The following is a 12,091-nucleotide window of genomic DNA, read 5'->3' as shown; positions in this document are numbered from 1 at the left end:
CTGCAGTGGTGTGCTGTGCTGCATACCAACACGACTACGGCCACAAGGGGTAAGCTGTCCATCCTCTCTTTTTCTTGTCCATATTCTTTATTGAGTTAATTACACCTGGGGTACATAAACTTCCGCGGTGGTAACGAATCCATACACAAACAAAAAAATCCATAAAAGTCATACATTAACTCTGATGCGGATTCGTTTAGCTACAAAACGCATGCAAAGTGGACAGATGGGCTGCCACGCACGCAATGGGGTCGGCCGTGTATGCATTTGTATCTTTACAGTTACCCCCCTCAGTTTATCGAGATTTAACCCATGACCATTCTCTCTGTATCCCAATCCCCTTCTTCAAATCCCTAGCTGCGAAGGCGACGCGGCCGGCCGGCTGTCGTGCACCATGGAGAGACGACGCGGTCGTGCGCCATGGAGAGGCGTTGGGAACAACGGCTTCAACCAAGCCGGCGGCTCTGTCAACGGCGGCTTCTATCAAACCAACGGCGGCTCTGTCAACCAAGGCGGCGGCGGCGGCTCTGGCACCGGATGCGACATGGATGGCAAGTGGAGAGTCACATCAGAGCTTAGTTTTGGCTCCAAAAAAGCGATGAAGATATGTTCTTTCCTCGATTTCTTTGCTGTATTTCTTGTTTTTGATTTTACTTTGAAATTTTAGGGGGCATGCGGAATTAGAGTTTCCAATGAAGGATTTGATGCGGCTTAATGTGCATGCAAAACGCCAGTTATTAGGGTTTGCAATGAAGGCCTAAGATTTCTGAGTTGTACATACGAGGTATGAGATAAGGTTATTTATTTGTTTCATTGACTTTTGCACTGTATGATAATTTTGACTAGATGTGTTTCTGTAATTTGAAATGTACAGGGGTTAAACTCCTGTGGGTATTTGAGGTGGATGAATGATGCATGGTAGGGGGGTTGCAGTGGAAAGAGCAACGGGCAGCTAGGGAGCAGTGGAGGGAGGCAGCTTCCCACAGATGGCCGATACCCACGCGGTTCTCCCCTCTCGACGAGGCAGTGGTCAAACTTGTGAAAAGGATGCGTGCCCGTCAGGTACTCACTGATATAGGAACAGACGGCACACATGAGGCCAACTCCACCGCGCGACCCTGTCCTGTCCGGCCCCGTCCGTTTGGGGTAAAAGGGATAAAAAAGGCGGCCCAGCGCGCGGGAGCAAACGGACTTTTGTCCGCTTTGTGTCCGCTTTCGACCCATTCATGGCTCAAACTTGCGCCGGTTTTGGGGTGAAAAGGACACCACGCGGACGGGCGGGACGCGCGCGCTTGTCCTTCCCTGGCCCGCCTGTCGGGGACACTAGCAGTTCCTCCGCTCCCAACGCTTCACCCTCTCTCCCCGCCCCGCCCCGCCGCCGGCGCCGCCGCTATTCTCCGGCCGCCTCCTCACCGCGCAGCCCCCCCGCCGTCCATACGAAACCACGTCTCGACATGGCCGCCACCACGCCTGCGCTTCCGCCGTAGTTTTGGTCGTCGATCGGAGGAGGTTTGGCCGTGGCCGTCCTTGCCGGTGGCAGAGCGGACACGACTGCCGGCGACGTACCACGGCGGCCGAGGCAGATTTCGACGAGAGCTCCAGAGCGGGCTGTAGCCGGCCGGCAACCACCCTGCTGCGTCGAGGTGATCATCGCGGCCTCTTCGCCACCACGAGCGCAAGGTGTTCGACCTTTTGCCAACAAAGGTATGGACAGTGGAGATGAGTTTTTCTTCCATCACTTCCTTTGTTCATCGGACGATTCGTCGTCGGATGATGACGATCTTGTGGTGGCTGCACTGGTCGTTCACGACCATATTCAACGGCAGCTTCCTCGGTACAGGGGGTCAGTCCCTGGCCGTGCTCCCAACCTGAACCGCAACAGGGAGAGAGGCCACGCCCTACTCTATGCAGATTACTTTGCCAACACCCCGCTCTTCAGGCCGGATAAATTTCGTCGCCGTTTTCGTATGGCAAAGCATGTGTTCAATCGTATCCGAGAGGGAGTGGTTGCTCATGACCCATACTTCGAGTGCAAGACGGATGCCCTTGGCAAGTTTGGATTCTCCTCTTACCAGAAATGCACCGCGGCCATCCGCATGCTTGCATATGGAATTCCAGGCGATCTGGTGGATGAGTATGTGCGTATGAGTGAGACAACATGTCTGATGTCAATGTACAAGTTTTGCCAGGCTGTGATCGAGGTCTTTGGGCCAGAGTACTTGAGGCAGCCAACTGCCGCTGATACAGAGAGATTGTTGGCGACCAACACAGCTAGAGGATTTCCAGGTATGCTTGGCAGCATAGATTGTATGCACTGGGAGTGGAAGAACTGTCCATTTGCTTGGCAGGGCCAGTACAAGAGGCATGTTAACGGGTGCACTGTCATATTAGAAGCGGTGGCATCGCAAGATCTTTGGATATGGCATTCTTTCTTCGGCATGGCAGGTTCTCACAATGATATCAATGTGCTGCAGCGTTCTCCAGTCTTCGCGAGGCTTGCAGAAGGCCACTCCCCACCTGTCAACTTTGAGATCAACGGCCACTATTACAACAAGGGATACTATCTAGCAGATGGTATATATCCTCAGTGGTCAACTTTTGTGAAGACAATCTCAAAACCCCAAGGTGAGAAGAGAAAGATATTTGCCCAAATGCAAGAGAGTGTTAGAAAGGATGTGGAACGTGCTTTTGGTGTGCTTCAATCCCGGTGGGGTATCGTTCGAAACCCTGCACTGTCATGGGATGAAGGGAAGCTTTGGGAGGTGATGACTGCTTGTGTGATCATGCAGAACATGATCGTCGAGGACGAGCGTGATGAGAGTATCTTCGACCAAGGATTTGATTACCAAGGTGAAAATATTGAGCCCCTGCACCAAGACCCGGCCACATTTGAACAGTTTGCCCAATTCCACCGTGAGATGCGTGATTGGCACACTCATGTGAATCTTCAAAATGACTTGGTTGAGCACGTGTGGGATGACGTTGGCAACCAATAGATGTATTTATCCATTTTATGTTCAGTCAAGACAATTTTGATTTGGTTGTAAAACTATTTTATTAAAAACAATTTTAATTGAGTTGTAAAACTATTTTAATTTTCAGACAAATATTTGGGTTCGAAACTAGTTTTAATGCAAATTTGGGCATTTCTTGGCCCTGACGGACAGGATGGGGCAAAAGGATGCGTCCGCGTGCTGGGCGCACGGCCACCGCATCTCAGGACAGGCCCGGACACGACCCCAAATCTCTACCCAAAGGAAGAAAAACAAAACAAAACAGACGTCCGATTGGGGTCGCGCGGTGGAGTTGGCCTTAGGGGTAGAGAAGCCGAGGCGATAGAAAACAGCGGTAGACCAACTGACAAGCGGGGACACGAAGCGAAAAACACACCAGATCGTTGTGAGCTCGTTATTTCACGGGAGCTTAGTAACTTGGGGGGATGGACGACCTGCCTGCGCGGGCCCCGCGATTTTCTGCGCCCGCCAGTTCTTGTTTGATAAAATAGAAATACACTATGCGCCCTCGAGTTAACAGCGCAAAAAAAAAGCATATCAATCGTCGAGTTGAGCGGGCCGCTGCGATTTCCTGGCCCGCGACTTGCCTGTGATTATTTCTGCGCACGCGATTTCGGCGGCGCCACCGTGCGGTGCACGCGATTTCATCTATAGGAATATCGTATGTTCTAATCTGGTAATAAGTATGTTGGGACTTGGGTATATCATTTTTTAAGTTTACATGTTAGTGAGTCATTTTTAGGTATACTATTTTATTTTTAAGTTCGTTGGGTATATAGTAGGAGATTATGTGAGTATGTTGTATATTTCTAATAAAAGTAAAAAAAATGTGTGTGGGTATCAGTATGCATCATACATTTTAATAAAATTAAAAAATAATTAGGATCATATTATATTTTTTTTTGATCACCTTAATTTGTATAGGAAAATAGTCGTCAAAAAGTGTGACCCCGCCTTTAAAAAGTACTAGATACGTTAAAATGTAAAAAAAATAGAAAAAGACAAAAAAGTCATAATTATACATACAAATCTTTTGGGACGACGTTTCGTATTATTAGGACATTCTGGTATTTAAAAAAATTAGAGGGTATGTCCATACCCTTTCTCTTTCATTAGGTATATACATATATAACCAGAAATATATTAGGTACATATGTGGGCACGCCATATATTTTGACTAAAAAAATAAAGTGCATTATTATAGAAAAAACACCATGTGGTTTTCATTTGAAGAGTAACCGTTGCTAGGAACCAGCAGTACTATATTATTTTTAGAAAGCAATGATTGACCGATGATGGTCGTAGTGCATGCAAATAAAACTCGGAAAACCATTATGTCATGGATTACACATCATGCATCAACGAATATAACTTACTATAATGGGCCTAGGTGCCCAAACACCTAGGTGTCCATCTATTTTACCTATATATAGAAACTGATTGAGATGAGAAATAAGAATTCCTCACCCAAAATGATGAATAACGCGACCCTTTATAAGAAAAACAGCCTTAGTGCTGATTTCATTTTAATAAGAGAAAGGCCAAGACCCTCACTATATATTTTAGAATAGGATGGACGACTTGTATTGGCTATTGCGCAACCCTCACGTCATCAATCAATAAAGATAACAGTTGTTCCATTACTTGTCTTGGCTATTGTCTCTCGTTTTTATTTTATAATAGGATGGATGACTTACGTGCACAACGCGTAAGTTGTCCGGTTGGCCCCCGCGTACCTTTTTGATACCTGACCAGTCATCAGTCGCCCCCTTGCCAGTACCATCCTAAGTGAACGATTCTAGCCTCCCGGGGGGGGGGGGGGGGGGGGGGGGGGGGGGGGGGGGGGGGGGGGGGGGGGGGCGGCATTTTATGTCCGTCCTCCGCTGTACCATCTTCCTCACCTGACAAGCCCCTGTTCTCTTTTCCTCCCTCAGATCTTCCTCCCAACACACAGCGACTCAGCGACACTCAACATCGATCCATCCATGGCGGCCGTGTACTCCGCAGGCAACGGCTTCGACATGACCGACATAGAAGACCTCACCAACATAAGCCACATGCTGCGCTCCCTGCTTCCGTTTGCCTCGCCGCCGGAGGTAGCACAGCTGGCGTTTGCGCTGTGGGTGCTGGGCTCCACCACCCTTGTCCTGGCCCTGACCGCCCTGTTCCACCTGCCGCCCGCGGGACCCGTCTTTGGCCGCTGCGCTGCAGCCTACTACGCCATTCTCGGGGTCGTCCTCCTCGTCGCCGTGCCGGTGGAGCTGCTGACCGCGCTCTGCCTGCGCCACAGCCGCGAGGGCCGCCTCCTCGCCTTCGCCTCCTACTTCCTGCCCTGCGCTCACGTGCTCCTCCTCCTCGTCATCTCGGTGGGTGGCTTCGTCCCCTTTAAGCTCTGATCTGCAGGGACTGCTCCGGTCGATCGGCCGTTCATTTCTTCTGCTTCTGTCAGTGGTTCTTTCATTAGTGGTCTTAGATACTTTGGTACCCCCTTCAATCCATATTACTTGTGGCTCACATGGATGCATCTAGATGTATTCTAGTGCTAGATACATCCTTTTGAGCGACATCTAATATGAATCAGAGGGAATAGTAGATATGTTGTGTTGGCCGATGTGAGTCTGCGTGCCCACGATGCTGTCCCCGGTCTGCAGAAAAGTAAACAAGTTTTGGTCATCTTGTCCATGTGTTCCATGTATGCACTCTTCTTCCTCTCGTATATATGAGGAGGGGTTCGTCAATAAGTATGAATTTGATGTCTGGCTCTGCTTGCACTCAGATTAGCCTGGTATTGGATATTTGGTTTCATATTGTTTTGAGCACATTAATTGGCCTGGTATTGGATTCAGATTGTTTCGAGTACATGAACTGGCCTGGTATTGGATTCTGATTGTTTTGACTACATGAATTGCCCTGGTATTTGTCTCAGATTGCTTTGAGTACACATGAGTTGTCCAAGTATTGGATTCTGATTTTTTTAGTACAATTAACTGGCCTGGTAATTAGGTCCAGATTAGAGGTGTATGTGCTGAGTAATGCTACTCACCTAAGGGATAATTGAATGATCAACTCCTGCACTTATGCATGTGAATCTTGATCTATGCCATCATCAGTAACATTGCTCACGTGTTACGTTGTCCTACATTGTTTGTTTGTCTTGCTCCTGTACTAGTTAATTTATTGCTTAAATGGAAGGTGCCGCAACGTATATGCCTGATAGGACCTTTTTTCATGGAACTAACGTGCTTCCACCGTTTACCAATTCAGGAATGCTATTCTTGGAAGTTAAATCTTGGAGTAGCTAGCATTTCTTCTTTAAGGAAATGAAGCCAGTGGTTATCATGTCTTTGGCGCGCAACTTAGTTTGCTGTCTCTGGAGCTGTAGCCAGTGCTGATGTATAGCTCAAGGTAAGTTACTAGCTGATCTATATATATGTGATGCAACCAGATGTTTTGCAATTCTGTGATATCCTTGCTTCATCAATCTTAGTTAAAAACTTCAAATATATATGCCATGGAAATAAACAACTACTCCCTCCGTTCCTAAATATTTGTCTTTCTTAAGATTTCAATAAGTGACTACATACGGAGCAAAATAGGTGAATCTACACTCTAAAATATGTCTATATACATACGTATGTGGTAGTCCATTTGAAATCTCTAAAAAGACAAATATTTAGGAATTGAGGGAGTAGTTATCAGATTCATCATGTACTTTTATTATAAGAAAATAGTAATAATTACAAATGCTTCATCTTCTAGTGACGCTATATCTTGCTGGCCATTTTATTGTCTCTTGAAACTGCAAAATGAGATTTCGGCTGCTCCAAAGCAGCAATAGTTGTGTTTGCCCGAGGAAGTCACTAAATCATACCCAAGCCTAATTACAGGGGCCACTGTTTGTCACTAAGCACCACATGTTACATTCTAAGTTTTTGAATTGTACACCTCTATGTAGCTACTGGACATATTTGCCCTTTACATTTTGGTGCACTACTGATATTTCGTCAAGAAAAATACTGTATCAAGCAACTGCGTGATAAAGTAAAACATGTTACATTTTTTTCAGTCTGCGGCATAAGGATGTCAAAGATGCTTTTGGTCGTTGTAGTGACGTTGTCTGATTTATTCTGAATGTGTTGTATTATACAAGGGTAACTATGTTCAGACACCTGCTCATTGTTCCTAAAATTAAAATGGTGGCACCCTGTTGTTAAATCTGCTGATTACATTCTGAACTGTAATTAGCAGTTGTCCTCTGAACACACACCCCTCATATTCTGAATCATCGGTGTCTTCTTCTGCAGATGTCTCACAGAATATGCAGAGCAAGACGTGCTCTGTTTTCTCTGTTTTTTGGAAAGGTGTACTCTGTGTTTTTGCTCAGCGCAGCCACAATTTCCACGTGGTCAGCACCAATGTCTTGCCGAAGCAGCGCTCAGCGTGTCAGGTCGGCTTCCCGCAGTACGGCTTCTCCCACACAGTGGTGGAGATCCTGCAGTCACTTGACGTGCTCACCAATGAGGTGCTACACCAGGAGCTCAAGGAGTACTCCAGCTGGCCCACCTTCCCGCAGCACTACGTTGACGGTGAGTTCTTCTGCGGGACGACATCACGGTCGGTATGTATGCACTCTGGCTTTCCTTCTCCCACGAGTACGGTTCAAAATTTTGACTCTCTGTTACAGTACACTGTACACATGCATGGTATTGGAGTATGAATTGTTCTGTCTGTGAGAAGTCTGTTTTGTCTAGCATCAGAGCATGAGATCATATTCATTAGTCTGGCATGTGCTGAATTTCTGAGGGCAATGATGGTAGATTTGGCAAATGGAAACATGTAGCTGTTTCAGGCAAGATGCACCACTGTTGGTTGTGTCTCAAAGAGTATGTGGCTTTGTCAATGCCTCATAGCTGCATCCAGTAGTTCAGATCATGAAATTCGAGAGATAAACTAGGAGTGTAGTTCAGAAGAGCCAGGCACTCTGCACTTTCTGCTTTTCATTGCCATTGAAGTTTTTTTTCTTTTAAAAGAACTGGCAATAGGTTTTCGTCCCGTCTCTCCCGCGAGAGACAGGGCGAAACCTAACGCGCCGCCAGCCCAGCCCCCTCGCTTCCCCACCTTCCCCTCGCCGCCGCCAGGGCGCGCCGCCGGGCGAAGCCCGGCCGGCGTCGGCGGCGGCGAGGATCTCCTTCCTCCTCGCCTGATCTGCTGCGGCGCGGGCGCGGCACCTTGGCGGGGACGCCTCGTTCTGGCGCAGGGTGTGGTGGTGGGGCTGTGTACGGTCGCGCTGGTGGCGGGATTGGGCGGCGGCTGGGGCGGCGTGGTGCGGGGCGGCGGCGGCCAGGCCCAGCAAGCAGGCGGCGGCGTACGGCGGGATGTCCAGCGGCGGCGGCGTCCGATCTGGGCTCAGATGGGCTTCGGCGGGCCGTGCTTGCTGCTGGCTTGTCTTCCATGCTCCGTCAATGGCAAACTGCTCCTGGGCTCGACCCGCAACACGAGTACGTCGGGGGCTCCGGCCCTCGGCGTGGCGGTGGTGGTCGGCCAGCTGGTTGTGGCATCACACATCCAGTCCCAGCGCCAAGTGGGAGACGATGCTGCCGGTGAAAACCGTGCTATGACTTCGGTCAGGGCGGGCGATGGCGGCGTTTTCGCGTCGTTATCTTGATGAAGACATCGCCACTGTAGCTACCGTCGACTCGCTTGCGCTGCTCCGGGGTGAAAACCTAGACCCGGGGTTCCCGGATCGAATGATGGCGACACTTTAGGCGTCGTTCTCCCTCATGGGGGCATTGTTTTTGGAGCAGCGGCTGGATGAAGGAGACAAGTGGTTGAGCGGTTTTTCATTTACCACATCAAAGACGGCGGATCTCGGCGGCGTGGTGCAATGGGGATTCGGTGTCCGATGCAAGGAGATGGACTCGCGCAGGAGGAGGACGCTGTCTGGCGTCATGGTGGTGTCGATGGCAGAGAGGCCTAGCGAGGTCGGTGCGTTAGTTTTTGCTCTGAAGATGGATTGGTGGAAGATGGCGGCGACAGCACATGAGAGTGCGTCAGACCGGTGTATACCCCAAACCTAGTATGTGGCTTGGTTGGGGCCTCCGGCATTAGATGTTAGGCATTTGTGCGATGTCTGTTTGGTATTAGGCTCGGACTATCGGCACACCTTCATCAAGTGGATAGAAATAGTGACATATGTTGCTAGGATGGTGGCTTCAGACTATCTGATGTACTACTTTGTAAGGTCTTTGTGAATAATTAATAAAATGGCTGCATGCATCGCTCAAATGCAGAGGCCGGGGGTAATCCTCCTTTTCTAAAAAAAAAGAACTGGCAATATTGTTTGAGAAACTATGATCGACTATTAGTAAGGTCGAGAAGAAATTCTGAACATGATGGAACAGGGTCGAGATGGAATGTTTTATCAAGTTAAAAGCCAACATAGAGTTATGTCTGTTATTCCACAATTTATTTGTCCAATAAACTACTCGACCCATAATCTATGTGTTGGGATTTGTGACTTGATGTAGGGTTTATTGAATAGTCCATGCCCAAGAACTCAGCCAAAACTGTTAGGACTTGCGAGTGGTATGTCTGTCGATGAATATGGGAGAGTGGAGAACACATATGGTTATTCAGTCATGCAGCACTTTCTTATTAATTTTTTTTTGCGAATAATGCAGCACTTTCTTATTTAGAGGTTCTGGTCAGCTTTAGAGACAGAAGATTAAGATGTTATGGCTCAGCGCCAACAACATATCAGATGATCATGATGCTCATGCTATCTGAAGTCCTCGACCAACTTTGCTGTAAACTAAAAAATGTGTTGTCAACTTGTATCATCCGATCCAATTATTCTAAAAAAAAACACTTGTATCGTCCATAGGTTTCCAGGATAGTTTGAAATCTGATGACAACCATTGCAAATTTCTTTTTCAGATGTACTCATTAGTAACACAAACCACTGTTTGGTTCATGAACCCAAGTGTGCTGCAGCACCTTACACCTACAGGATAGGTTATGGTATGTATTATAAGCCAATCCTACTATATTATAGTACCAAAAATTCAGGAATGCCATTTTTGGAAGTTAAGTCTTTGTCTGACAAGTCACTGAATTGTATCCAAGCCTAACTGCAGGGGTTAATTTTTGTCACTAAGCACCACATGCTACTTTCCAAAATTTTGAACTGTACGCCTCTGTCTATCTACTAGACATGCGTGCCCCTTATATTTTGTTGTACTGCTGATATTTCATCAAGAAAAGCATCAAGCTACTGCGTGTTATGCTCTCACTCTGTGGCCTGTGGGATAAGGATGTCAAGAATGCTTTTGGTAACTGTAGTGTCGTTGTCCGTTTATTATAACAAGAGTAACTATGTTCCTAAAGTTAAAATGCTGACACCCACACCCTGTTGATAAATTTGGTGATTACATTCTGAGTTGTCATTAGCAGTTGGCCTCTGATTACACAAACCTTATATTCTGAATTGCAGTGTCCTCCTTTGCAGGTGTCTCACAGAATACAGACAGCAAGATGTGCTCTGCTTTCTTGATTAACGCGGCCACAGTTTCCAGGTGGTCTGCAATGACGTCTTGCCAAAGCAGCGCTCAACGTTTCTGGTCGGCTACCCGCAGTGTGGCTTCTCCCACATGGTGGTGCAGGTTCTGTGGTCGCTCGATGTGCCCTTCGAAACGCTCAATGTGCTCGCCGACGAGGCGCTCCAGCAGTGGCTCAATGAGTACTCAAGCTGGCTCACCTCCCCGCAGCTCTACATCGACTTCCAGTTCTTCAAAGGGTGTGACATCACAGTTGGTATGTATATATGAGGATTGCTCTCTGGTCTCTGCCTTCCCTTGTCCCACGATTATGGCCCAGAACTTTGAGACTATCTGTTGCAGTACGCGCACATGGTAGCGGAGGCATGGTGCATTCTTCTTGTACCTGAATGTGTCTGGCAGTGTCAAATGTTTAATGGTTTATTTCTTCACATTCAGTAGGATTGGAGTGCACATGGCACTCTGTACCGATGGAATATATGCTCTCTGCCTTTCCTTTTCCCATGATTATGATTACAGTTCAAAATTTGAGTCTGCTATAGTAGTACTGTACACACCGATGTTATTTAGGAATTGTTCTGTGAGAAACCTGTTCTGTGGTGCATCAGAGCATACCAATTCATTCGATGATCTGACATACTTTTAGGTGAGGGCAACATTGGTCGATTTGACATATGGGGCAGTGTCAATTGTTTCATAGTTGAGTTCTTCACATTCAAGAGATAAACTAGGACTGGGTTGCACTCGGCCCTCTGTTACAGCGGAACACTTTCTGCTTTACTTTGTTTGTTAGTGAACTTTCATTTTGGGGATGTGGCGAGGACGGAGGGGATAAAGACTAGATAACAGTTTTTTGTGGAAACTATGATAAGCTTTTAGGAAGGTGGAGATGTCAGTATGATTGAAATCCTTGAAATTAGAGCTCATATTCATTTTTCATATTTACAGTTCAGTGCCAGTGATATGATTAATGAATGCCAGCCTCTTGGCATAAAGCTGACTTACGTGATGCTCATTGCTCGGACTATCTGAAGTCCTGAACACCATTTTTTTCTCTGAACCAAGGAATGATGTCAGGTTTATCAGGGCAGGTGCAAAACTCCAACCACATAGTTCGAATTGTCGGTAAACTATTTACAGTTCCTTTTCAGCTGCACGAGTAGCAGAAGGATCGTTTGGTGTAATCCCCACCATTTTATCTCTGCTGTTACCACATGAGTAAGTGAATCTCTCTGCTAGCTGCTAGCTAACAGCCTAACCTGTCCTGTGTATACTGTATATACTTTAGCAACTGCTTCATCCTGGATGTCCACCGTGTCCTGAGCCTCTGGCGCACCCACCCGCTAGGCGCTAGCCGCATCCTCGGCTGCCTCACCTACTCTTTCGACAACCTCGCCATCTTCGACTCCGGTACTGCCTGGGCCCACATTGCTGCTGCTATTTGGGGCCGACGACACTGAGGTGCTCATCCACGCCCTGGCGTGCTGCACGTGTGTTTAGCTCCAGCGGCATGGAATGGTA

General features: G+C 47.5%; 1 protein-coding gene across 8 annotated transcripts; it reads left to right on the top strand.

Moving 5' to 3' along the window:
• Window positions 1–4,875: 4,875 nt before the first annotated feature.
• On the top strand, window positions 4,876–11,165 carry LOC125553187. Of its 8 annotated transcripts, none has more exons than XM_048716979.1 (7): window positions 4,880–5,380; window positions 6,279–6,419; window positions 7,319–7,600; window positions 9,542–9,599; window positions 9,695–9,820; window positions 9,951–10,034; window positions 10,522–11,165. In XM_048716979.1, exons 3-7 carry the CDS (start codon window positions 7,319–7,321, stop codon window positions 10,926–10,928), a joined length of 957 nt encoding a protein of 318 aa, XP_048572936.1. In that variant the 5' UTR covers window positions 4,880–5,380; window positions 6,279–6,419; the 3' UTR covers window positions 10,929–11,165. The 8 variants fall into 8 exon arrangements, 5 of the variants coding, with proteins under 5 accessions (XP_048572939.1, XP_048572936.1, XP_048572935.1 ...); XM_048716978.1 differs by having other exon boundaries at window positions 4,882–5,380; window positions 7,319–7,632; XR_007303971.1 differs by lacking the exons at window positions 9,542–9,599; window positions 9,695–9,820 and having other exon boundaries at window positions 4,881–5,380; window positions 7,319–7,632.
• Window positions 11,166–12,091: the final 926 nt, after the last annotated feature.

This window comes from Triticum urartu, chromosome 4, assembly GCF_003073215.2.
Source record: "Triticum urartu cultivar G1812 chromosome 4, Tu2.1, whole genome shotgun sequence".
In the NCBI taxonomy this organism is placed as follows: Eukaryota; Viridiplantae; Streptophyta; class Magnoliopsida; order Poales; family Poaceae; genus Triticum; species Triticum urartu.
The sequence above is the reverse complement of the archived record's forward strand: the minus strand, read 5'-3'. Positions and strand labels throughout refer to the sequence as shown.